The sequence below is a fragment of the Hyaena hyaena genome, unplaced genomic scaffold (genome assembly GCF_003009895.1).
Source record: "Hyaena hyaena isolate Hyena2069 unplaced genomic scaffold, ASM300989v1 scaffold_176, whole genome shotgun sequence".
In the NCBI taxonomy this organism is placed as follows: Eukaryota; Metazoa; Chordata; class Mammalia; order Carnivora; family Hyaenidae; genus Hyaena; species Hyaena hyaena.
In genome coordinates this window covers 706567-730469 of record NW_024080809.1, presented here as the reverse complement: position 1 = coordinate 730469, position 23903 = coordinate 706567, and the positions used below count along the sequence as shown (strand labels likewise).

Genomic DNA, 23903 nt, shown 5'->3' with positions numbered 1-23903 from the left:
TGTGTCTACCTTTCTCTCTCTCTGCCCCTCTGCCACTCACGCTCTGTCTCTGTCTCTCAAAAATAAACATTAAAGTGATGCGTGGGTGGCCCAGTCGGTTAAGCGTCTGACTTTAGCTCAGGTCATGATCTCACGGTTGGTGGGTTCGAGCCCCTCGTCAGGCTCTGTGCTGACAGATCAGAGCCTGGAGCCTGTTTCAGATTTTGTGCCTCCCTTTCTATCTGACCCTCCCCTGTTCAACACTGTCTCTCTCTCAGAAATATTAAAAAAAAAAAATTAAAAAAAAATACAAATAAAAGGCAAACGTAAAAAGCAATATGTATGTAATGTATTATTTGTCCTATAACGTATAGAAACGTAAGACATTTGCCACTAATAGCGCAGAGGAGGCAAGTAGAAGCAAATCTGTCCTGAACTAAGGAAATGACTCCAGGTGATAACCTGAGTCCACAGGGATGAATGAAGAGAGTGAGACACTGGAAATAAAAAGCTACCATAACAAAAACTGTGAATATATATGGGGCACCTGGGTGACTCAGTCGGTTAAGCGTCCGACTTCAGCTCAGGTCATGATCTCGCAGTTCGTGGGTTCGAGCCCCACGTCGGTCTCTGTGCTTACAGCTAGCTCAGAGCCTGGAGCCTGTTTTGGATTCTGTATCTCCCTCTCTCTCTGACCCTCCCCTGCTCATGCTTCTCTCTCTCTCTCTCAGAAATAAATAAAACATTAAAAAAAAAACTGTGAACATATAATTGCTCTCTTTTCTTCTTCCAGGTTCTTTAAGACACATAAAATTACATAAAGGGGGAATTATAACAATTATCGTTGAATTACAACCTACATAGATGTAACACGTAGAACAACAAATGCCACAAACATCTGAAAAAGAGAATAGAGTTATAAAGGAGTGATAGTTCTATAGTTTATTGGAATTCAGTTGGTATAAATCTGAAGCAGATTTTATAGGTTAAGATATGTAAAATAAGCCTGAGAGCAGCTAAGAAGGAAATAGCTTTTTTAAAAAAAAAAGTGAAAAAGGGGTGCCTGCGTGGTCCAGTCAGTTAAGCCTCTGACTTCAGCTCAGGTCATGATCTCACAATTCATGGGTTCGAGCCCCACGTCTGGCTCTGTGCTGACAGCTCAGGGCCTGGAGCCTGCTTTGGATTCTGTCTGTCTGTCTGTCTCTCCCTCTGCCCCTTCCCCACTTGCGCTGTCTCCATCTCTCTCTCAAAAAGTGAATAAACATTAAAAAAAATTTTAAAACAAAAAATACAGTAATAAACAGGGACACTTTATCACAATAAAAGGACCAATTCATCAGAAATTGATAAATGTATGTGTAGCTAACAAGGGAGCACCAGAATACATGCAATAATAACTGGGAGAATTGAAGAAAAACAGTCAGTTCAACAATAATAGAGATTTCAATACTCCTATACTTACAATAACGGATACAAGAATGAGGCAGATCATGAGCAAGGGGACAGAAGACATGAAGAACTCCGTACACCGCTAGACCTAACAGACACCTAGAGAACCCACCAACAAACAACGTCAGGATTCACTGTCTTCTCCAGTGCCCACGAACTGTTCTCCAGGACAGCCCGAAGGCTGTGAAACAAACTACAACAAATTCAGAAGCACTGAAATAATACGGAGTATCATTTATCCACAGTAGAATAAAATGAGAAATTATTTTTAAAAGATATTTGAGAAACTCACAAATAATGTGGGTATTCAACAACACACTTCTAAATGAGCAGTGGGTCACGGAAGAAATCACAAGGGAAATCAGAAAATACTTTGCAATGAATGAAAATGAAAATACAACATATAAGATTATGAGATGCAGCTCAGAGGAAGCTCCGTACCTGTGCATATCAACACTAAAAACAGAAGAGGGGCGCCTGGGTGGCTCAGTCAGTTAAGCTGCTGACTCTTGATTTCAGCTTAGGTCATGATCTCATGATTCGTGAGACTGAGTCCTACATCAGGCTCTGCGCTGACAGCTCCCTCTCTCTCTGCCCCTCCCCCACTCACATGTGTGCATGCACACACCTGCTTTCTCTCAAAATAAACAAATAAACATTTTTTACAACTGTAAGAGAAAGACTATACTTTCAGGGAACATTTCTATGATTCATTACAAATAGAAGAAAGAGGGGCGCCTGGGTGCCTCAGTTGGTCCAACTCTTGGTTTAAACTCAGGTCACAAACCCTGGGGCATGGGATCAAGTGATCCCTGCATTGGGCTCTGTGCTGAGTGTGAAGCCTGCTAGAGATTCTCTCTCTCTCTCTCTCTCTGCCCCTCTCCCCTACTCATGCTCTTTCTAAATTAAACTAAACTAAACTAAAAGTTTAAAATAAAATAAATACAAATAGAAGAAAGAGGGAAAATCAGTAACGTAACCTTCCATCTTACAAAAATGGACAAAGAGCAGACTAAACCTAAAACAAGCTGAAGGAAGGAAATAATACAAATTCGAATGAAGAATTGAAAGCAAAGACTCAAAGAGGTATTTGCACACCCGTGTTCAGAGCAGCATTATTCACAATAGGTGAAAGATGGAAGCAGTCCAGGATGGAAAAATAGATAAACAAAATGTGGTCTACACACACACACACACACACAAATACTATTCGTCCTTAAAAAGAAAGGAATTTTGAAACTTGCTACAACATGAATGAACCTTGAGGACATTATGCTAAGTGAAATAAGCCAATCGCAAAAGGACAAATAGTGTGCGATTCTGCTTATGTGAGTACCTAGAATGGTCAAAATCATAGAAATAGAAGGTAGAATAGTAGTTGCCAGAGGGGAGGGGAGGGAAAAAAGTGGGAAAGATTACTGCCTAATGGGTACAGAGCTTGATAAAATAAAGAGAGTTCCATTGATGGATGGCTGCAATGGTTACCCAACAGTGTGGGGGTTCAGGTGCCAACCCCCAAAGCAGTCAAAAATATGTGTATAACTCTTGACTTGCCCCAAACTTAACTACTAATAGCCTTACCAATAACATAAATAGTCAACCTATATTTTGTATGTTACCTGCATTCTCTACTGTATATAATAAAGTTTGCTAGAGAAAAGAAAATGTCATTAAGAAAATCATAAGGAATTAAAAATACGCTTGTTGTACTGCAGGGTTTTTACTAAAAAAAAAAAAAAAAAAAATCGGTGTATAAGTGAACCCACACAATCCAAACCAACGTTGTCCAAGGGCCAAGTGTACTTAATGCCATTGAATTGTACATAAAAATTGTTAAGATGGTAAATTTTATGTTGTATTTATTTGACCACAAGTTTTAAAAAGATTACAGTGGAAGACAATGTAATAAAGAACAGAAAAAACAGTACAGGCAATCAACGCAATCAACTATACCAAAAGTTGGTCCTTTGAAAGGTTCAACAAAACTGACAAACATGTAGCTAGACTGACCAAGAAAAAAAAAGAGAGAGAGAGATAAGGCTCAAATTACATGAATCAGAATTAAAGAGAGGGACATTATAACCGACTTCAGAGAAATGAATAGAATTATAGGAGGATATTATGAACAAGCGTATGCCAGTAAATTCAATAACTTAGGTGAAACAGACAAATTCTATAAATATACAAATGACACAAACTGACTCAAGAAGAAACAGAAAATCCAAATAGACCTATAACACAAAAAGAGACTCAATTCATAATTTAAAAAATCTACCCACAAAAAAAAGCCCGAGCTCAGATGGCTTTACAGGTGAATTCTACCAGACATGAAAGAAGAATTAATATTAATTCTTCCCAAGATAGTGCAGAAAATAGAACAAGATGGTACACTCCCTAAATCATGGAACTGATAAATGCTATTATGTGGATGCACCTTGAGAGCAATATGCTAAATGAAAGAGTCCAGTGACCAACGACCACACATTATATGATTCTCTCTGTATGAAATTTCCAGAATAAGCAAACCTATATAGAGAGAAAGTAGATTATTAGCTGCTAAGGGCTGGGGAACCAGGAGATGGTGACAGCTGAAAAGTGTGAGGCTTCTATTTTATGATAAAAATGTTCTCCAGGGGCACCTGGGCGGCTCAGTCGGTTTACATCCAACTCTGGATTTGGCTCAGGTCATGATCTCACCGTTAGTGAGTTCAAGCCCCACATGGGCTCTGCGCTGACAGCATGAAGACTGTTTGAGTTTCTCTCTCTTTCTCTTCCCCTCCCCCACTTGAACTCGCTCTGTCTCTCTCAAAATAAATAAATAAGCTTAAAAAAATGTTCTATAACTGGGGTGCCTGGCTGGCTCATTTGGTAGAACAAATGACTCTTGATCTTGGGGTCCTGAGTTTGAGCCCTACATTAGGGGTACAGATTACTTTTAAAAAATACCACCTTTTAAAAAAAATCTATAATTGATTATGAAGATACTAAAAATCAGTGACTTATATACTTTCAGTGGGTCAATTATATGGTATGTGAATTATATCTCACTAAAGGTGTTACACAAAAAGGAATTCTCATTCCACTTTTAAATATTATATATGCTGAAGTCATAGTACTCCGTGTGACAAAAGCCTTGTCCACCATTCTGCCATTCTAGAAGACCTGTATGGAGCACCTGTGTGTGACATCTTGGGCCAGCATGGGGGTACAGAGATGAATCTAGCCCAGCACCTGCCCCTGTGCTTGTGGTCAGGTGAGGGATGCGGCACATCTCATTATATTCCAGCCTGCCAAAATACCTAGTACCTTGCCAAATACTTTACCTGGGACCTCTCCACTGTGACCCAAGGGAGGAAAAAAAAAATACTGCTAACCAACATTTATTGAGTGCTTACTGTATGCCAGACGTTGTGCTAAGCACTTTCCATGCATTACCTCCTTGAATCTGCACAACAATCCTATGAGTTAGTTAGTGTTCTCATTAGCTTCATTTTCTAGGTGATAAAACTCTCATGAAAAGTGAAGGGAGGTCCTTGGGTCCGCAGGAGTCTCTGATAGAATCAGGTCTGAGATGAGGCTGGAAGAGGGCCTCGATCCGCTCAAGAGAGAAACTGAGGCCCCCACAGGGGATGGGCATCCCAACTGGATTGGTACGAATGCCCAAGGAAGGAAAGAGCACCAAAGTCCCAAGACTGCGGTTCTCACATATATTCTGCCCCCTCCTCGGCACTTCACCTCTTTGATACTTTGTTTGTTCAACTATAAAATGGGTACTCCTGTAAAACGGGTGCTCCTACTAACCTGTAAAATGCAGTACGCCCACTTCTGCGGGCAGAGTTCAGAGCCCTGCGCGAGCCAAGTGAACATGCCGTACAATCCCTATAAAGGAATGAGGAGGAAGACCCGGGGTTTTCACTGTGCTGGAAACTGAGAGGCACTGACACAAGGTCAGGGACACTCTGCTCCCTCATTTAGAAGAGCTCTGGCCCCTTCTGGAGAGAGGGGCAGGCATGTGTGTGGGTGCTAGCGCGTGCACACACACACACTCTTTCCCCCTTCCTCCACCTCTGCCTCAACATCCCTTGCCTTTGGATACTGGCCACCCTTTTTCCACCAACCTGCCGACCCCACCCAAGCCCTCCTTCTCCTGGAAGCTTTCCCAGGCTGCTGGCTCAGCACTGTCACACCTCCTCAGAGCCCCCAAGGACCCCTGTTGCGGTCTGGATGTCACTGGCCTGCCGGGGTTAAAATTCCAGCTCCTCCACTGCCTGGCTCAATGATCCCATGTGAGTGCTTGATGCACACATAGCATCCCGTAACATGAGGCTAATGAGAGGCCTGACGCACTGGGTAGTTGTGAGCACGGGCTGGAGGCAGGAGATGATGAGGTGTGGTGACTGCCTGAGAGTCCTCTCACAGGGGCTCAGCTGGGGAAGTGACAAGGGGCTACTGCCTGGGTGGGCTATGGCCGTATCCTTGAGGACCAACCAAATCCTTGCTGCCCATTTGCCCCTGGACCCATCCAGAGAACCCCTAGGGAGTAGGGGCCTTGCCCTCTGCTGAGAGCCCCTGATGCCAAGGGCCCCCGGCTTGCTGAGCACACTGAGGCAGATGGGGCCCACTGGAGCGTGGGGCTGGAGAGCAGCCATCAACAGGCCAGCTCCTATACTCAAGGTCCGGGTGGGCCTCTCTTGCTCAAGGGTGGGAGGCGGTGGTGGGGGTGGGGGGTTTGAGATCACCGTTATCCACAAATCACTGGGGATTTTACTAAAATGCAGTTATGGGGGGGTGGGCACCTGGGTGGCTCAATCAGTTGAGCATCCGACTTCGGCTCAGAGCCTAGAGGCTGTTTCGGATTCTGTGTCTCCCTCCCTCTCCGCCTCTCTCTCTCTCTCAAAAATAAGTGGCCATTTAAAAAAAATTTTTTTTAATAAAAGAGAAAGATTCTGCATTTCTAACAAGCTCCCCAGAGACACCGATGCGACCGTGGCTGGCCACACTTTGCGAGGCAAGGACCTGATGCGGGGCCCGCTGTTCCGGGGCAGAGGGAGAGCAACCAGCCGGCCTGCGCCTCCCACGGGTCTGAAGGCACCCAGCCCCACGCAGCCCCACCCCAGGCTTCCAACATCTGGAGGGCAAGGCTGAATGGGTTTTCTGAGTTTCCAGGATCCCATTTCCATTACGTATGTAAAATTAAAGTAAAAATACACATTATAAAAACATTAGAAAACAGGAAAAATAATAGGAAAACAAAGTCACTGATCATCTCGTAACGTATGTCAAACAACGTTAACCTCTCTCTCTCCCCAAGATGCCAAAGCCAGGGTCCTCTCAGGAGTGGGATCTGAGCCGCCCCTCACAGCAAAGCGCTGAATGGGAGACGGGGGGCCCGCTCCCCACTCTCTCCGTTGCCTGGCAACCTTCCCACCCCGAGAGAGGTGCCCAGGCCGCGGCGCCCGAGGCCTTCACCCAGACCTACCCTGGGGGGCACAAAGGTGGGGGCAAGGCCCCCTCTGCTCCCCGCTCACAGGCAGGAGGCTGAGGAAGCACGGCCTCAGAGGACGGGAGAGGTGGGGTCTGGGGGAGGGGGTGCGCGCACACATCTGGATTCCTGGCCCAGAGCCCGCATTCCTTCCCTGTGAGTGTGAGGAGATGGGGTCTCTCTCGGGAGAGCCGCGAGGAGGCTGTTGGCCCCGGTCCTGCCCCACTGTAACAGGACCCACCCTGGCAGGAAGACTGGGGACGTGAAGGCCCAGAACCTCATTTGGGGGGCCCCTTACCCAGACGGCTCGCTAGCCGGTCGCAGGCTCAAGCTGGGGCTCTGTCCCCGTCCACGCCAGCCAGCCCTGCCTCAGAAATACCAGAGGGGACAAAAAGGCGGAGACCTGAGGGCCACTGGAAAAGGGGCTCGGGGCTCGGGGTGGGGGCAGGGCGCTGTTCTCCCCACAGAAGCTGGGCCGCCTTACCTGGGGGCAGTCCTTGATGTAGTGTCCTTTGTTGAAGCACAGGTGACACAGGTAGTTGGGTGGGGGCCGCTTGCTGGGCTTGCGGGTCTCGGAGGTGAGCGTCAGGTCAGAGAAGTGCTCCGTGAGGGAGCTGAGGCCATCGGCGATGTTGTTGAGGGAGCCGTAGGGCGAGGCACTCTTGTACACGCTGCTGCCCAGCGCCTGTGGGGGACAGAGGCTGTGAGGATTCCCAAGGCCTGGGCACCCCCGTTCGTGGCCGCGGCCTCGGGCGGAATTGCCGTGGGCACGTGCGCACACATGCACACTCGTGATTCCACACTGACTCTTTGACTGCCCCTGGGCTCTGGCCTCCTGGAGCCTGGGTTCCGTGGGCAAGCCTGTTAACCGCTCTGGGCCTCGGCGGCCCCGTCTGGAAAACAGGAATAATGATAGCTCCCTCTGAGGGTTTCTGTGAGGCTAACTGGAGGCCACCAATGTAAAGCACTGAATCTGCCACCAGGCACTTAGGAACCACCGAGTACTGATGATAATGACGATCAGCATCAGTGCTTCACGCACCGCCAGGACGTAAGGAGGCGTAGCAGAGGGTACCCTGTTAGATTTGGGGCCTTGCCACCTCCTGGCAGCATGACATTAGGCAAGTCACTTAGCTTTGAGCTGACTCAGTTTCCCCTTCTTACAGGAAAGTGGAGCAGCAGAATGCAGCACTGTTTTCAGTGTGCAAAAGAGGAGACTGAGGCTCGGTGCTCTGCCTGGTCTCCTGGGGCACGAGGCCTGGGCAGACCGTGTCCGGGGAGCCCTCAGGCCGGCCCGGCCCGCCCTTTGGGAGCCTGGGAGGAAGTGGCCCACCTCTCCCACCTCCAGCTGACAGGAACCAGATGTCTTGCCTGGCTTCAAAGCAGACATGGCCCAGGCCCTCTCCTGGTGTACACGGCCTCTATTTATAGGAGTCACGGGCTCTAGGCAGCAAGGCACACTGGAATTTAGCAAAGGTAGGGCCTGTGGCGAGGCTGGCACGGAACAGCCGTGGCACCCCTTTCCTGAGGCAAGGCCGGAAAGAGGTGGCTTTCCCAGGAGGGTCACTGGCAAACCTGGGCATGGGGCTCAGGGGCCCCCAGACCCCGGCTCAGGTATCAGGCTCTCCAGGAATGAGCTACAGACCTTGGAGAGCCTTGGATCTAATAGGAAGACAGCCTTGTCCCTAGAAGTCCCCAGGCTGCCAGGAGAGGAGAGGCCAAGAGGATGTTGCCTCAGGCCCCCTTATGAAGATGGGGCAGATGGGGGCCCCGAGTGGGGACAGTCTTTTCCATGTTCCCTCAGGTGTGGGCAGGGAGGGAGGCGAGCTGAGCACAGGCTTTAGGGGACTGGGCACCCCTCTCCCCAACCAGGACAGACATCACTCCTCACGCACGTGTACCTCAGCCTCCCTACTCAGTCCGTCTCTGGGGTCTGGCACCGCCCGCTCATAGAGGACCCAGGCCTCACCATCTGGGGGCCACCACTCTTCTTGGCTCCCTGGACACCCTGCTATGTGGACTGGGGCCAGTCAGCCTGCGGTGCCCAGGCACGGAACGCCAAGGTCCTGATCACCCCCTCTGCTCCGCCCCTGCCCAGTGCTACCACGAAACCCAGGACCAGTGGAAGATACTACGCAAACTTAGGTTCGGCGTGAGGGTGAGTCTCCGGTTCTCGGATGAGCCAAGACAGAGTGGTTCATCCTGACAGGCAGAGGGCCCCCATCCCCGGAGGTATGCGAGCCAATTTGGAACAATCTTAAGGGGTGTTGTCCCAATGGCAAGGGGGCTCGATGGTACCAGTCACATCTACTGAGGCCTTACAATGTCCCAGGTACTGAAAGCTTGACACATATTAAGATAGCTAATGCTCACTGCCATCCTATGAGTCCCTGTTCCCATCTTACAGATTGGATGAGTATGTCCAAACTTGCGTTGAATGACTTGAGAAACTTGTAACAAATACGGTGTACGGGGCCCCGCCTCGGACCTACCAAAGCAGTCACCTGGGACAGGGGGACTGGAATCTACACCATTTTATTGTGGTAAGATGTGCATTACAGAAAGCTGACCATTTTAATTATTATTTTTTTCCTTTTTTTAAATGATTATTTACTTTTGAGAGAGAGAGAGAGAGACAAACAGAGTGTGAGCAAGGGAGGGGCAGAGAGAGAGGGAGACACAGAATCCGAAGCAGGCTCCAGGCTCTAAGCTGTCAGCACAGAGCCCGACGCGGGGCTCGAACCCACGATCCGTGAGATCATGCCCTGAGCTGAAGTCAGACGCCCGACTGAGTGCCATCCACGTGCCACCACTATAGTTATTTCTTAGGTGTCCAGTCCAGTGGCACCAAATCCATTCCCATTATTGGGCAACATCACCACCATCCACTCCAGTACTTTTTCACTGTCACAAATGGAAACCCTCTCCCCAGTAAACACTACCGCCCCACTCCGCCCCCCCCACCAGCCCAAATCTGCTTTTTAAAAGCTCCCCCAGGCAGTTCGGTACAGACAGCCCACCCCGACCTGGCCTCGGGAGCACCTGGACTTCCCAACCACCGAGGGCCCTCCTTAACTTGACTCGAGGCCTCTCCCCACCCGCGCTGGCCTGAGGGAGCACAGCACCACCACAGCCGCCCAGAGAAAAGTTCATCCAAACAAGAAACTGCAAGCTCCAAATGGTGTGACTCACCCTCATGGCTGGGAAATGCAATTTCACAAATAACAACTCTCTTCATTTTTTCCCCCCTGTTCTTTCTTTTCTTTCTTTCTCCCCTCTCCCCGCCACCACCACCCCTCCCCACCCCCACCTCCCGATAAGATTAAAGCTAGTCCACAGGAATCAGGACTGTTTTGGCAGCAGACTGTCCAGAGGAAGGGGAAGTTTGGTGGGTGCCAGAAAGTGCATTAATTACACCCCGAACAGCCTCTCCCCGCTTTGTGGCCACACCGCCCTGCCCACGGGTGACCCAGGGGGCGTCCCTGGGCGGCCAGGGGCCTCTGAGCAGCCTGTCCTGTCCCTGACAGCTCGACGCCCCCACCCACCACCTCAGGAGCTCACAGCTTGAGTCGCACCGGCAGCTCCGGGTCAGAGAAGCGAGGTCAGAGCTCCGCACAGCCCCTCTCACCCCTCGGGCGCCCTGGCCTGTCCCTCAGGGCGGCTCCAGCTCCCTTCCCCCAGCCCCCGTTCCAGATGACACCACCTCAGAGCTGAGAGGACAGAGCAGGCAGCTGCCCCGACCACTCTCGCGGTCCAGATGGAGAAACTGAGGCCCAGAGAGGCCCAGGGGCACAGGGAGGGCCCGCGGCCAGGCAGCTGGCTGAGAGGCGGGTGGGGCGGCAGGCTGTTTCCTCTCCAAAGCCCCAAGGCGCTGGGGCTTGGAGGTGAAAGGCGAGTTGCCTCTTCCACAGCCGATGGCTGGAGACTGGATGGAGCAGAGGCTGGGGGACACGCAGCAGTCCCCCCGCTCCGGCTGCCGAGTGAGGCCTGGCCTCCTGGGCCTCCCGTCCGTCAAATGCAACACGGGAAGGAGGGCAAAACCGGTGACCCCTGCAGTCCTGCCTTCTTAAGGTCCAGACCCCAGCTACTTACTGAAAGACACCCCCAGAGCCCGGCACACAGAGGCCACTCCGTCACCATGGGCGCCGCCTGTTCCACGTCCTGCTGCCTGTAGCTGGAGGGCAAGGCCTGAATCCCAAACAGCCCCGGCGTCCCCGGGAGCACCCGCTTTCCCCCTCTGGCTCTGCACTTGCTCCCTGCCCCCCCCACCAGGATGCCCTCTCTGGGTCCATCCAAACCTCCTCCAGGACCTGGCTCCCGATCTGGTTATAACCTGAACAGTGTGGCCTTGAACCCACCCCCTCCTCTTATTCAGACCTTGGGCTTCAAGGGACAGTGTGAGAAGCACAGACTTGGGTGATCCTGAGAGAGACCCTGCCTCCTCCGAGGGCCTCCCGGACCTCCCAGTGATCGCCCTGTCCGCCAGGACTAGGCCAGGTAGGGATCACTCAGCTGCCCTTGGCTGAAGGAGCTCTGAGATCTCTCTCTAATCTCTTCAGGCAGTAGCCTCTTCGCTTCCCCGCAAGGCTGGGCGTATCCAAAGGCAAAGGTTCTGCAGCATCCCATCAGCCCAGACCCCAGACTGTTTCTGACACTGCTCACATCTGCAACCATCCTGGGTGCAGATAATTGCAGGTACAGAAGGGCCAGAGAGCCCCACTTGACAGATGAGATAATGAACTAACACCTTAGAGATATAGGTTGGGGTCTCCTAGTTGCCATGGACTAAGCGAGAGGCACTCTCACCCCAGATTAAGCTGCTCAGGGCGCTGGTTGAGGGCAGCCCCCCTACTGTGCTGAGTGGAAACCTCTGGGCCCAGATCCCCATCCTGGAGGAAGAGGCTGCCTTTCCCTCCTCCCTCTTCCCAGCAGCTAGCAGGTAGTGTGGGGTATTCCCACCATATCTGGGGGATAGAGCATCTGGCTCCTGCCCATTGCTGGAACTTCTCCAAGGCTCTGGCATGGCTGTTGGGGAAAGATAGAGGGGAAGACACTAAAAATCTATTCTGATCCTGCTTGTTTCATACACTCGACTAGATCCTTTCCCTTTCTTAGTTTTCTTCTACTTATAAGAACACCCTTTGGATGGGCATTACTGGCTCCATTTTACAGAGCTGGAAACTGAGGCTCAGAGAGGCTGAGTAACTTGCTCAAGGTGAAACAGCCACCATGTGGCTAAGGGGAGATTCACACCCACATCAGTTGGCCTGTTCTATTTCAGCTCCCACATGGCCTCCAAGGCTTAACGCCTCCTATAGTAAGGAAAGCGAGCCAGAGGAAAACAACAGGTGTGGACCACCCTCCTTGGACCTGTGACATCGTATTGCCAAGCTTCTCCGCCCTGGTGAGATGCGGCACCGGCTTCTCTGGGCTACGTGAGGGGGCTGAGGGTTCTGCGGAGGGATCTGGGGTGTGGAGGCAGAGATTTCCAGGGCTGTCTCCCCACTCCCAACCCCCCAGGACAGTAAGAGAGCATAGCAGGACGGGGGCAGACGGGAGTTAGGACAGGTGCATAGAAGTTTCCAAAGGCAGCCTAGAGGGAGAGGAAACCAGTGCAGAGAAGAGAGGAGAAACAGCTAGCAGAGAGGAACTATGCCCACAGAAAACAACACGATGGGCAAAGCGATGGAAAGGGGGGCATCCGAGGAAGTCCTGCCCCTCCTGGGCCAGAGATGGCCCTGAAGCGGGGGGTAGGGGGGTTGTCTGATCCTAATCCCCAGCTCTGTGGGGGTTCTTTCATCAGCTGGACAACTGCCTTCTCATCCCAACAAGTCACCCCTATCCCCCCCTTCCGTACACACAGATACGCACACGCACACACGTGTACACACCCACAACCCCCTCTTTAACACAAGAAACCACTCCTTTCACAAGTGACTCCACCCCTTCTCTAAGGGGATCTGCACTTCTACCCCTAGGCTCTGTCCGGGGCTCTAGCCCCCAGAGTCACACACGAATGGGAAGAGGAGGCAACCTGTGGAGAGGGTGAAGACGGCCAATGGGCGAGTGAATTCACACCTTGACTGAACTCCCAGGTGTGGTCAGAGCCCAGCCCTGCTCCTGTTTCCAGGCCTAGCCGTGCCAGAGGCAGCAGCCCCTCACCCAGACCCTCCCAGGGCGCCAGGCCTCCTGGAGGCCCATCTACCCATGCATGCAAAACACGATTCCCTGTATACAGCCAGAGCTCAGTGAATGATTCTAACTTAAGGAAACACTCCATGCTCTTTTTGGTAGGGGAGTGGGGAGAGAGAAACAGGGAAGGGACCTGGAGAGGGAAGAACACAGCAGCAGCAGCAGCAGCAGGGTGCAGCTGAAGACCCAGGAAGACCTTCCTTCCCCATCCGGTCCCTCCTGCTCCCGCCCAGGTCACCGCGCACCAGAGAGGTGCTCCCATCCTGCGGCCATATGCACTCTATGCAGCTAGACCGTAAGCACTAGGGACCAGCTGCCTCTCACTTCTAGAATGTATTCGTGGAATGAATGCAGAAAGCATGAATTTGACAACCTAAGGAGTGAAAGGGACCCTGACATTTAGCCTGTCTGGGGGTACCACTGAGGTTTGCAGCCTCTACAGAAGAGGGCCTTGATTTGAGGATCTATTGTTGACATGCGGACACTGTGATCTCCTTGAAATCACATGCAAAGTTGTGCGTCTGCGTGTGCATGTATGCCTGTGCTCTGTGCACTCTCACCGAAGAGAAGAACTTGCGCTCTCAGATTCTCGAAGAGACCCACAACCAGGGAAGGCAAAGAACCATGAGCACCCCTAAGTGTCTGCTTGGACCCCTCTAGCCACAGGGCTTTCCTATCTCCCAAGTCAGCTCTTTCCAATTAATCAAGCAATCCATAAACATGGCCCCGGTGAGATGAAATAGGAGACGAGGTAAGAGACTGAGGGGAGCGCCCATGTCGTCACAGGTCTGGAGAGGGAAGAGAGGGGAAGCCAGGGGCAATGCAAGTCATCCACCCACCCATGTGCTCAGGACCTGAGCACCCAGTATGTCCCAGGCACTGCCGAAGTATGGGCAGTGCAGGTGGGGAAAGACAGGATTTCCACTCTCGGCGCTCCGACAATGTAGCTGTCGAGACACACACACGTACAGAGTATGTCCCTCAGCAATAGCAATGGTCATGGCACGCCTCACCGGAAGCATGCACGGTGCGTCTGCCACAGGCCACAGAAGCCGAGGGGAGGTGTGCTCCCCCGTGGCAGCTGGGGAAAGCCTCTCGGAGAAGGGGCAGCCACGTGTGCCAGAAAGAAGTTGGAATCTGCCAGTCATTCAGGGCAGGCAACCCTCAGGACAAAGCTTAGCGTCTTCCCTAAGCTTCCCAGTATGGCTAGAGGACAGAATAAAAGATTATACACCACCACAGCCATGCCCGCATATATACAGCCCAGATCAAGCCTCCTGAGACCTGAGTTGGAGCCCTGGTCTGTCACTGATCCCCTGACAGTGTCATCCTCCTCTCCAAGAGCCTTATTTCCCCACCTGGACAAGGGGGGCGCTGCACCCAGGCTATGACGTGAGACACAAGTGTTGTCAAGTGCTCAGTGGCCATTGTATGGCCAGGGATCCCTTGGACTTCCGTCCCATGGAGGCCGGTGCTCAGCTTCTAGATCATGGGACACAGCAGGGAACCTGGTACCCGTGACCAATGCCTACCACTTCTCAGAAGGTTCAGGATCTGGGGCAAAATGTCAGAGAACTGCAGCCTGACAGAACGCCTCTGGAGACTGGCTGCCCTGCACCGGGACCCAGAGAATGATCCAGGTGACAGCCAGCAGGACAAGCCACAAGGGACAATCGCAGCTGGAGTATGGAGGAGTTCCAGACGCAGCTCTGCCGCTGACACGCTGGGTGACTCGCCGGGCCTGTTTTCTCTTCTGTAAAATGGGAGCTATGAAAGAAGAGATGCCAAGAAGAAAGCACTCTCCTGAGAGTACGGGCTTGTTGCTCGGGGCCATTTCTCGGGAAGGCACCCCTTTTGGGCGCAGACAGAGCCTGGCCCTCTGCCGCTGCTAATTACAAATTACTAATCCTGCCTGCTTTCCTCCCTCCCACCTGACTCAGAAGGTCCGTGAGGTGTGGTCTCCCCTCTGAGCCCGGGCCTGCCCAGTCAACTGAATTTGATGGAGGGAGGGCCACAGGCCATCTCAGCCTACAGGCCCTCGAATGACGGTCCTCCTTGCCTGAGTCAGAGCTCAGCTTCCCAGGGCTGGCCAAGGGAGCCAGGCACCCTCCCAAGCTCTGCTGGGCTGGAATGGCCACCCCTCCCAGGCCTTGGCACTGCCCCCTCCCCCCACCAGACGCACACAAAGGCCACAAATTGTTCACAGGAACAAACTGCAGCTCCAGGAGCCCACTCTCGGCCCCACGGAGGCAAACCTCCATCCTCACACAGATAGGTGGCTTTCTTCTGTACATCCACACTGGTCAGGGAGCCTGGGCTCATCCACACCTGCGGGCGGCACAGGTGACACACAGAACCTTCAGAAGACTGTCAAGACTGGGGGTCCTTTAAAGCAGGACACCTCAGGGGCGCCTGGGTGGCTCCGTCGGTTAAGCGTCCAACTTCGGCTCAGGTCATGATCTCATGGTTCATGGGTTCGAGCCCTGCATCAGGCTCTGTGCTGACAGCCAGCTCAGAACCTGGAGTCTGTTTCAGATTCTGTGTCTCCCTCTCTCTCTGACCCTCCCCTGCTCATGCTGTCTCTCTCTCTCTCTCAGAAATAAATAAAACATTAAAAAAAAATTTTAAAGCAAGACACCTCAGTCGCTCCTCTGACGGTCTAAGCCTGTCCATAGAGTCTTGTGATCACTTTACTGCCGACCTCCAACCTCCAGCGGACAGATGACAGACCAGGACAGTGAACAGCAGCTGGGGGAGGGGAGGGGGTCTTTAGTGCTGCAGAAGATAGTGCTGGGACCCGGGGTGGGGGGGAGGAGGAAGGCCTGGGTTAACAGCCAAAACCTCCTAAAGGTTGGAAGAGATGTCCCTCAACAGAGCAGTCTCTGGGCCTGGAGGTGTTCAGAAGGACGCTGTCAGACGTTCTAGGCCAAAAACATTCTCTGGTCAAACAGTGATGGGACTGTTTGTTGGCCTGAAGGAAGGGGAACAAGTCTCACACCGCAGGGCTTGCTCAGAGCCTTCATGGTGCTCGGGGGACACTGTGTACCTCCAAGGGAAGAACAGTCCACTCTGCTTTCCAAACGTAGTTGAACCCAAAGCCCTCCCCCTGGCCTCCACCAACCATCATTTGACTGTAGGGCCACATCTATGTGTCCCTGGAGAAAGAGGGAGAGATAACAGCTGCCCTAGGACTCTGACCTGGAGGGGGGCCGCCATATCTCCTCTTGAGGGGGTGCAGGGATGACCCAGGAGGGGTTTAGGACGTCCCTCTATGGGGACCAAGAGCTAACGCTCAACAAGGAGGGGTACCTCCCCATTTCTGGAGCTGGGATCCCATGGCCCCCACACCACTGTGAATTTAAATTCCAAGCTATACCTGGCAAGGAAGACACCCCCCCACCCCCCACGCCTCCACCAACGCCACCCATCCCCCACTCCCTCTAAGAACGGCCTTCCTCAGGTAAGAGAGGAGAGGCTCAGACAAGAGCCTCAGGGGTCTCCCTGCAAAGACATATAGTTGTCATTACAGATCAGGGTTTGGAACGGAAGCTCACTGGGCCCAGACTCTGGACTGGGGCCTTTTAAAAAAAATTGCCCCAAAGTGCCGGTGCCTGCTTTGGCCTGGCATCCATACTACGAGCTGAGATGCTGAAGAGCCTCCCTCCCCCAGGTCACCTCCTGGGGCCCATTCCTGCACTTGTACATGAACTCTGCCATCTCTCTCTGCTCCCAGGGCCACTGTTCCACTCGGAACCCTTGGCTTATCTTCAGCTTCCAGAGCTGAGGTTCCAGGGGCACAATGGGCTTCTGTGCCCCCATGTCCTCAACCCCCCCGCCCAAATCCCAGCTGCATTCATGGTGTTTTGCTATTGTGGTGGGAGCAGCCTGGGGGTGGTGCTGGAGGGGGTGGGCTCTTGGCACAGGGGCCGGTGCAGACAGGCCGTGGTCAGCGGTCAGCATGCAAGTCACATCCGCAGGCACCGCCACCAGGCCTGCCAGGCCTTGCACAGAATGGCGATGCTCCTGAGTCCCTGGGTCCCTTCGGAGAGTCCCCTCTGGCCTACCCATGATTTGCTTCTTCTCCAATCAGCCCCTTGGTGGCGTTCAGGTGGGGGGTATTTTTTTCATGCCTTCTCTCCCAGTTGCTATTTTGGAGCCATATTAGGTCACTGGCTAAGCCCTGGACGCAGGAAAGCCCAGCAGCACAGCTGGGGCTCCAAGAGGGTTTAGGCGGCAAAGCGGGTGAGGGGTGAGAGCCAGTGAGTCTGAAGCCAAGAAAGCCATCCGGAAGTCAGCAGGCACAGCCCCTCCAGCCCCTCCGAGGGAGCCACTGGCCTTCGAGTGTAGGAGAAGCCCCTCTCACCTCCCCTAAGGAAGGCTGTCCATTTGCATATCTCTCAAATCCCATGCATACCACCCTAAGGGACAGCAGAGACTAAATTCAATGGATGGGTAAACCGAGGCCCAGACCAAGACAGAAGGTTCCCCAAAGTCAGGTCATAAGAGGCTTTTTCCCACCACTGCTCTGCGTAACTTTTACCAGCTCCTCTCACACTGGCGCCAGAGAAGGAACGGACCGCTTCACGGGGAGCCTGAGGTGAGTAGTAATGAAGGGACTGGAGAGCAGTGTCACTCACATCCAGCTGGGATCTTGGATGTTTAGACATTTCCAAAGGAAATGTCCTACTCCTGCAAGAGACTGCGGATGGCCCCCAAACTCCCAGGCCTCTCAGCAGGGACCCACATTTGGGGAAGAAAGCCACCAACAGTAGGAACAGAGGGAGGCCTTTTGAGGCTGACTAGGGACCCCCGCTTGACCTGTGAGAGGTGAGAGGTCATGGTCCTGTGGGTCAGAATCACCCTTCTCCCTTGGGATTCCCACAGCATCCCCATGAAATCGCCTGCCTTTCAAACTGAATCATCTCAGCTGTCTTCTAATCTGCTCCTCCCCCCACCCCCCAGCCCGTTCCTGATTCCTAAAGGGCCCACACATCGCTCAACAAATGTCTGGTAAAATTACAACTAAAAAGGCCCAGGCACTGAAGAAACACCCGCACCCTGTACCCCAAAGCCACTGGTCACCGAAGCCAGTTCCCTGAAGAGATGACAAGGTCTCTTATGAGAAAGAAAGACTCCCAGCCAAGAATGATTCCTCCCGTGGAGAGCGTGCTTACAGTTTACAAAGAGCTCTGGTATACAAATGCTTTTGCCTGGCACCAAGGGCTGCCTCTTCAGACTCATCTCCCCTGACTATGCCCAACGGGCCCAACACAGGCCAACCAATCCTTCTCTCGGCTCGCCTGGTATTGGCCCACCTCTAGGCCTTAGGCCAGTGTTTTATTTGCCTGTTTCCTCCCTAGTCAGTACTGGCAGAGTTGAGCACATTAGAAGACCACAAAGGGAGACCCTCTGATCCCCAGCACACTCACTCACACACAGGCCCTTCTCCCCCACCCATTCAGAACCCTGCCGCTCCTAAAACTAACTGCAGTGCTCGGGTCTAGAAAGAAAAGGAACCCTCAAGTGTGTCCTCTCCTCCACCCCTTCCCCCTGCACTTTTGCAGGGAGAGCTGCCAGAAGAAGGATGAGTGAAGGCTACAGAGGGGTATCGGCAATTCCCAAAAGAGGCACAAGGAAATGGGACTGGGGGAGGAGGAGGAGCCCCGCTGAAGGGGCAGAGGAGGGGTATCTAAGAAAGTTCCGGAGATGACCTCTGAAAAGGGACTCGTGGGTCCAGGCGATCTGTGTATTTATCTGGCTGGGGACGATGCCCTGCCCCTTCCACTTTGTAACTGAATCCACCCAACAGGCAGCCTTTGCAAAGCAGCCGTCCCAGGTTTCTGGAGAAGGCACTGGGCAGCTGAAACCTCTCCCCCTGGCTAGCCCCCTCCAAGAGCTCAAGAGGATTTCCCTTTCATTTCCTTCCAGGCTGGGAGGGCGGGGGACAGCGCAGTCTGTGGGGTCAAGCCCTCAAAAACCACTTCCTATGTGGCTGGGGGAGGGCAAGCAGCTGGAGGATATATCTGGGGGTCCCCGTGTAAGAAAAGCAGGAGAAGCCCTGCTCTCCAGGGTGCCCTCTGGTCGGCCACCACCGAGGTCGGAGGAGAAAAGATTTTTAGGCCCCTGCGGAGGAGCTCAGAGCAGAATCTGCACTCCTCATCCCAGCAAGCGGTGGCCAAGAGGGGGATGGGGTTGGGCGTGGGAAGGACACTTGGAAGGGGCTCTCCGCCCCGGCCGCGCCCCGGCTGTCTGGAGAGAATCCGGAGCCCCCCGCCCAGCCGGGACTCCCCCCGGGCCTCTGAACAGGGCGCTCCAGGCTGGGAGATGGGGCAAGAGGGCCCCGCCCGCGCCTGAACTGTTCCGAGCCGGGCTCAGCCGGGAGGTGACGCGCTCTCGGCGCCCCGGGGACATCGGGCGGCGAGTTTGGCAGAGCTGAGCGAAGCCAAGCCAAGCAGGGCCGGGCAATACGGAGCCGGGCCGGGCCAGGCCAGGAAGAGCCTGGATAGGATAGGAAAAGGCCCCGCGCGGTCGACGGAGGGCGGGGGCGCGCGGGAGCACCCACCTCTCCGCGCTGCAGCTGGAAGAAGCTGTTGAGATAGCTGGAGTGCAGGGGCGAGCCCAGCTGCTCCGGGCGGCCCTTCCCGAAGGCCAGCTCTGGGGGCGCGGCGCCGGCGGGCGGCTCCGGCCGGAAGGCATCGAAGGCACTAGCCTGGTGCGTGTCCTGCAGCGACAGGTAGACCCAGTTGAGCAGCTGGGCGGGCTGGTACACCGAAGCGGCGCTCGTGTCGATGGCCGACAGCAGGCTCATTTTGCGGCGGCGGTGCCGGCCCCTCCCCGGCCGCCCGCTCGCGCCCCCCCTCCCCCGCAGCGGAGGGGCGGGCACCGGGGAGCCTGCGCCCACTGCCCACCGCCGGAGCCCCGACGGCGATCACCCAGTGCCGTGCGCCCAGCGCGCTGCCCGCAGCCGCCGCCGCCGCCGCCGCCGCCTCCCCCCGACTGCAGCCGCAGCGCGCGCGGGCGGAGGAAGGAGGCAGCGAAAGTTGGGCAGGAAACTTTTGGGCCCGCCCCCTCCGCGCCGCCCGCCCCGCCCCGCCCGGCGATCCGCTATCTGCCTCAGTGCTGACCCCTCTGGCGGCCGCTCCGGAGGTGGGGCCCACGGAGGCCCCGCCCCTTCTGCCCCGTCCTCGCCTTCCATTGGCCGTCTCATTGAATATGGAGTAGCGGGGCAGGGCGAGGGGGGAAACCAGGCTTCCCGGCGTTTGCAGTGCCCCGCTGGCCCGCCCGTGGGCGGCGCCCTCCCAGGCCCCGCCCGCTCGGCGCCCGGAGCCTTCGGGAGCTCAGGGCACCCCCGGCCTGATCCGGCTGCTCTCGCTCTGCTGGGCGCTCTTCGGTCTCTCGCTCTTTCCAAATCTTCTGCAGTTACTTCACTTGTACTCGTTTCTCCTGTCCTGTTTTCCTTTCTTTCTCATACTCTCTCCGCGCTCTCTCAGACGAATACCTCGTGCGCCCCAGTCTCTGTCCGGCTCGTCGCCTTTCTCTGTGGTTCTGTTTGTCTAAGTGTGTGTGCGCGCGCGCGCGTGTGTGTGTCGTCTTTTCTATTTCCGTCTAGTCTGATGTGTTTCTCTCTCCCTCCGCTCCCAGACACGCGGGCACACACACACGCCGCCCACCCTCCCTCCGCTCGCTATCACCGTAGGACCCTCCCCCTCCCACTTAATTCCTTCCATCTGCGGAATCGCTTCGCGGGCCGGCTCCGCCTAGGGGGGCCCGGGTTCCTGCCCCAGGAAGGACTCCCCGCCTCCTTCCCTCGCGTTCCCCCCTCCCCCTCTCCCTTCTCCTATTTCTGCTCTGGGCCGGCCTTTTCCTCCGCCCCGACCCCCGGCTCCAGCCCAACCCATTGCTTCGGCGGGACGCCAGGACCCCAGATGGGGCTGGGGGAGCTTGGGAAGACGACTGTCACTCATGGTCCAGGATGACCCAGCTATTCCAAGTATGCCTAGGGGAGCCTCCGCCCTGTCCCCTCCTCCGCCTGACACACCCCGAAGCCCAGGGGCCTTCACCCTCTCAGTCTGGGGTAGTCACCCGGCGCCTGCGCTGTGCCATCGCTGGGAACCCTGCGGCGAGGCGCCTGGAGGGGGACCGAGGCACTTCTACCATCTCATCCCTAGCTCTGGAGCCATTCCACTTGGCGTTCAAGTGTCAGGCTGGCCGCCTCCCAGCTCAGTAACCTCGGGATGGCACCTAACCTCTGCGAGCAAGCCTATTTTCTCTTCTGTAAAATGAGGACCGTAAGCGTCCTACCTCTGGGTTTGGGAGCTGTTTGTGCGCTGACTAGTGTGCATTTGCTAAGCGGAAGACGTGCCATAAAAGCTCTCCGCCACTCGCCTCCTTGAAGAGTTCTCCCACTACCTGCCCCGACAACCTCTGCGAGTGGGTGCTTGGACCTGAAAGGCCTTCAGGGTTGTGCACCCCTTTCCCACCAACCAAAACCCCTTCCAAGTTTCTGTCTCAGATCATCTATGATGTTTTCAAAGATTCTATCAATTTGCAATTACTAATACAAATGAGAGTGCATATGCCTGTTATATCTTAATGTATTTTTATTTATCAGAGACCTATGTATCCCATATGCTTTATATTTTAAATAAGTATTAAATCTATTTATTTAAACAGAGGGTACACATTTATTAGAAATAAGTGTGATAACCATTTTACTACTGGAAATATTTGGGATCATCTCTGCAACCCTGCTACTGTCTTAGAGGTTCCGAGATGGGAAGAGGGGGAATAGGATTTGAAACCACCGATTTAGATTTTCCCTGGACATTTTAGAGACATGTCCAGAGAGAGGGACATCTTCCCATTGCACAAGCAAGCAGTTGGAGAGCCAGATGAGCCTACCCAGGCCCGGCCCAGAGCTCTCTGTCTCTGCCCCCCACTCTCCTCCTGGGTTAAGTAGTCCTGTTATGTCGCGATGCTGGCATTTTCCCCTCGTGTGGGGTGCAAATTCACACTGCTCTAGGGGTCAGGCAGGTCCCACCAGGTAGAAGGCGATAAGTAGAAGCAGTGGGGCCTGTGGAGAAGCTCAGTGCTAAGCTACACAAAACCTTTCTGTCACTCGGCCTGAAACTGTCTCCGTCAACTGCCTTGAGAGAGACATCTGCTCTGGGGTTCCCTGTCCCTTAGTGATTTCATGCTGTGAGGGTTCTTGTCATACGTGGCAACCGTGCTGGTGGCCTCCCCACCCCTGACCCATAGTTCCTGCTGCATAAAAAGGAGATGGTCCAGAACTGTTAGCTACATGGATGGCTGGACGGAGGGTTAGAGAGGTGGCCAGATTATGCTCCTCTTTGGAGCCTGCATGGCTTTCCTGGCTTTACACTTTGCTTCCTCCTCTTGCCTGCAGCACACCTGCCTGACACGTGGGCTCTGTACCCAGTAAGTAATGAATACATTTGAACAACTGACAGTTTGCTCGGGTAGCAGCTGACTGACCTGAGGTCAGCCCCTCAACCAGTCCCTCAAGGTTCCCTGAAACCTTCCTGTGGGATGGGAGGTGATGGGGTGATGGGTGCGAATGACCAGATGGGTGTCAGGGGCCTGGGTAGTAGGCTTAGAAGACACACCCAGGCTTAAGCTCTGTGCACAGCCCCCCCCCCCCATCCCCATCATGTGCACATTAAGAAACCTTGCTTTTTAAAAAATTTTTTTAATGTTTTATTTATTTCTAGGAGAGAGAGAGAGAGAGACAGCGTGAGCAGGGGAGGGTCAGAGAGAGAGGGAGTCACAGACTGAGACAGGCCCCAGGCTCCGAGCTGTCAGCACAGAGCCCGATGCGGGGCTCGAACCCACGAACCGCGAGATCATGACCTGAGCGAAAGTCGGACGCTTAACAGACTAAGCCACCCAGGTGCCCCAAGAAACCTTGCTTTTAAAATGCCAGAGGCCCTAGCCCAAGCCTTCTCTTCCCAGAGGAGGGAGGCACCATGGCCCAGTGAAGGAAAGGGACTTGCTCAAGGTCACCCAGGAAGCCGAATGGCTAAGCCACCTGCTCTTGATCAGCTCCACATCCTCACTCTCCCCTCCCTGGTCCTCTTCTGGCAGTTCACTGGTGTGGCAGCTCTGGCCCCGGAAACACAGGGAAGGGAGAGCTTCCAGGAGAGGCTTGGGCCCCTGCCCCTTCCCTTTCCTGTAACTCCCCCCGCCTCATGGTCCCGAGAATGGGGCAATGGTGAGAAGACAGGATTTGGAGAAAAGAAAGCTGGCCCAGTGGCCTTGGGCAAGCCCTGCCCTCTCTGTAAACCTCCATTTTCTCAATCACTGACGGACATGGTCAAGTAAGGACATGAACAGAAGGAAGGGGCCTTGCTAACTGTGATCAAGCAGTCATTTGAAAGGGAAGCAGGGTTTTCATAATTTCAACAAGAGAAATACTCAATTTACCTGGAGTGGTGGTTGGGAGGAAAAGGGCCCATGTAGGGAAGTGTCTCTTCCTAAAGTCCCAGACAACAGTCTGATGGATGTTTGGGGGTGTTTCAGACAAGAGCTTTGAGCTCAGAGAAGCAAGAGAAAGTCTGGAAGGAAGAGCAAGCGGACATCTTCATGGGGGATTCAGCCTTCGGTCTGGGCTTGAAAGACACCAGACACGAGCAGAGGAAGAAGAGGAGGCTTCACAAAGCTGTGCTAACTGCCGCTGCTTATGTCTTTAAAACACATCCTGCGGTGACTTACAATGCGAAAGAATCCTTCACCCTCTTGAACCTGCCCACACTCCATGCTGCAGGAATAAACAGCCAAGTGC

At 54.0% G+C, this 23903-nt stretch overlaps 1 protein-coding gene across 1 annotated transcript in view; it reads right to left on the bottom strand.

Annotated features, from left to right (window-relative positions):
• The window catches only part of ZCCHC24 (zinc finger CCHC-type containing 24), a 59220-nt gene extending 39310 nt beyond the window's left edge, over nucleotides 1-19910 (bottom strand). Inside the window, exons 1-2 of the mRNA XM_039240559.1 lie at nucleotides 19665-19910; nucleotides 7395-7595 (exon numbers count right to left, since the gene is read on the bottom strand). Coding sequence (XP_039096490.1) covers nucleotides 7395-7595; nucleotides 19665-19910 — 447 coding nt within the window. The remainder of the gene's footprint in view (nucleotides 1-7394; nucleotides 7596-19664) is intronic.
• Nucleotides 19911-23903: the final 3993 nt, after the last annotated feature.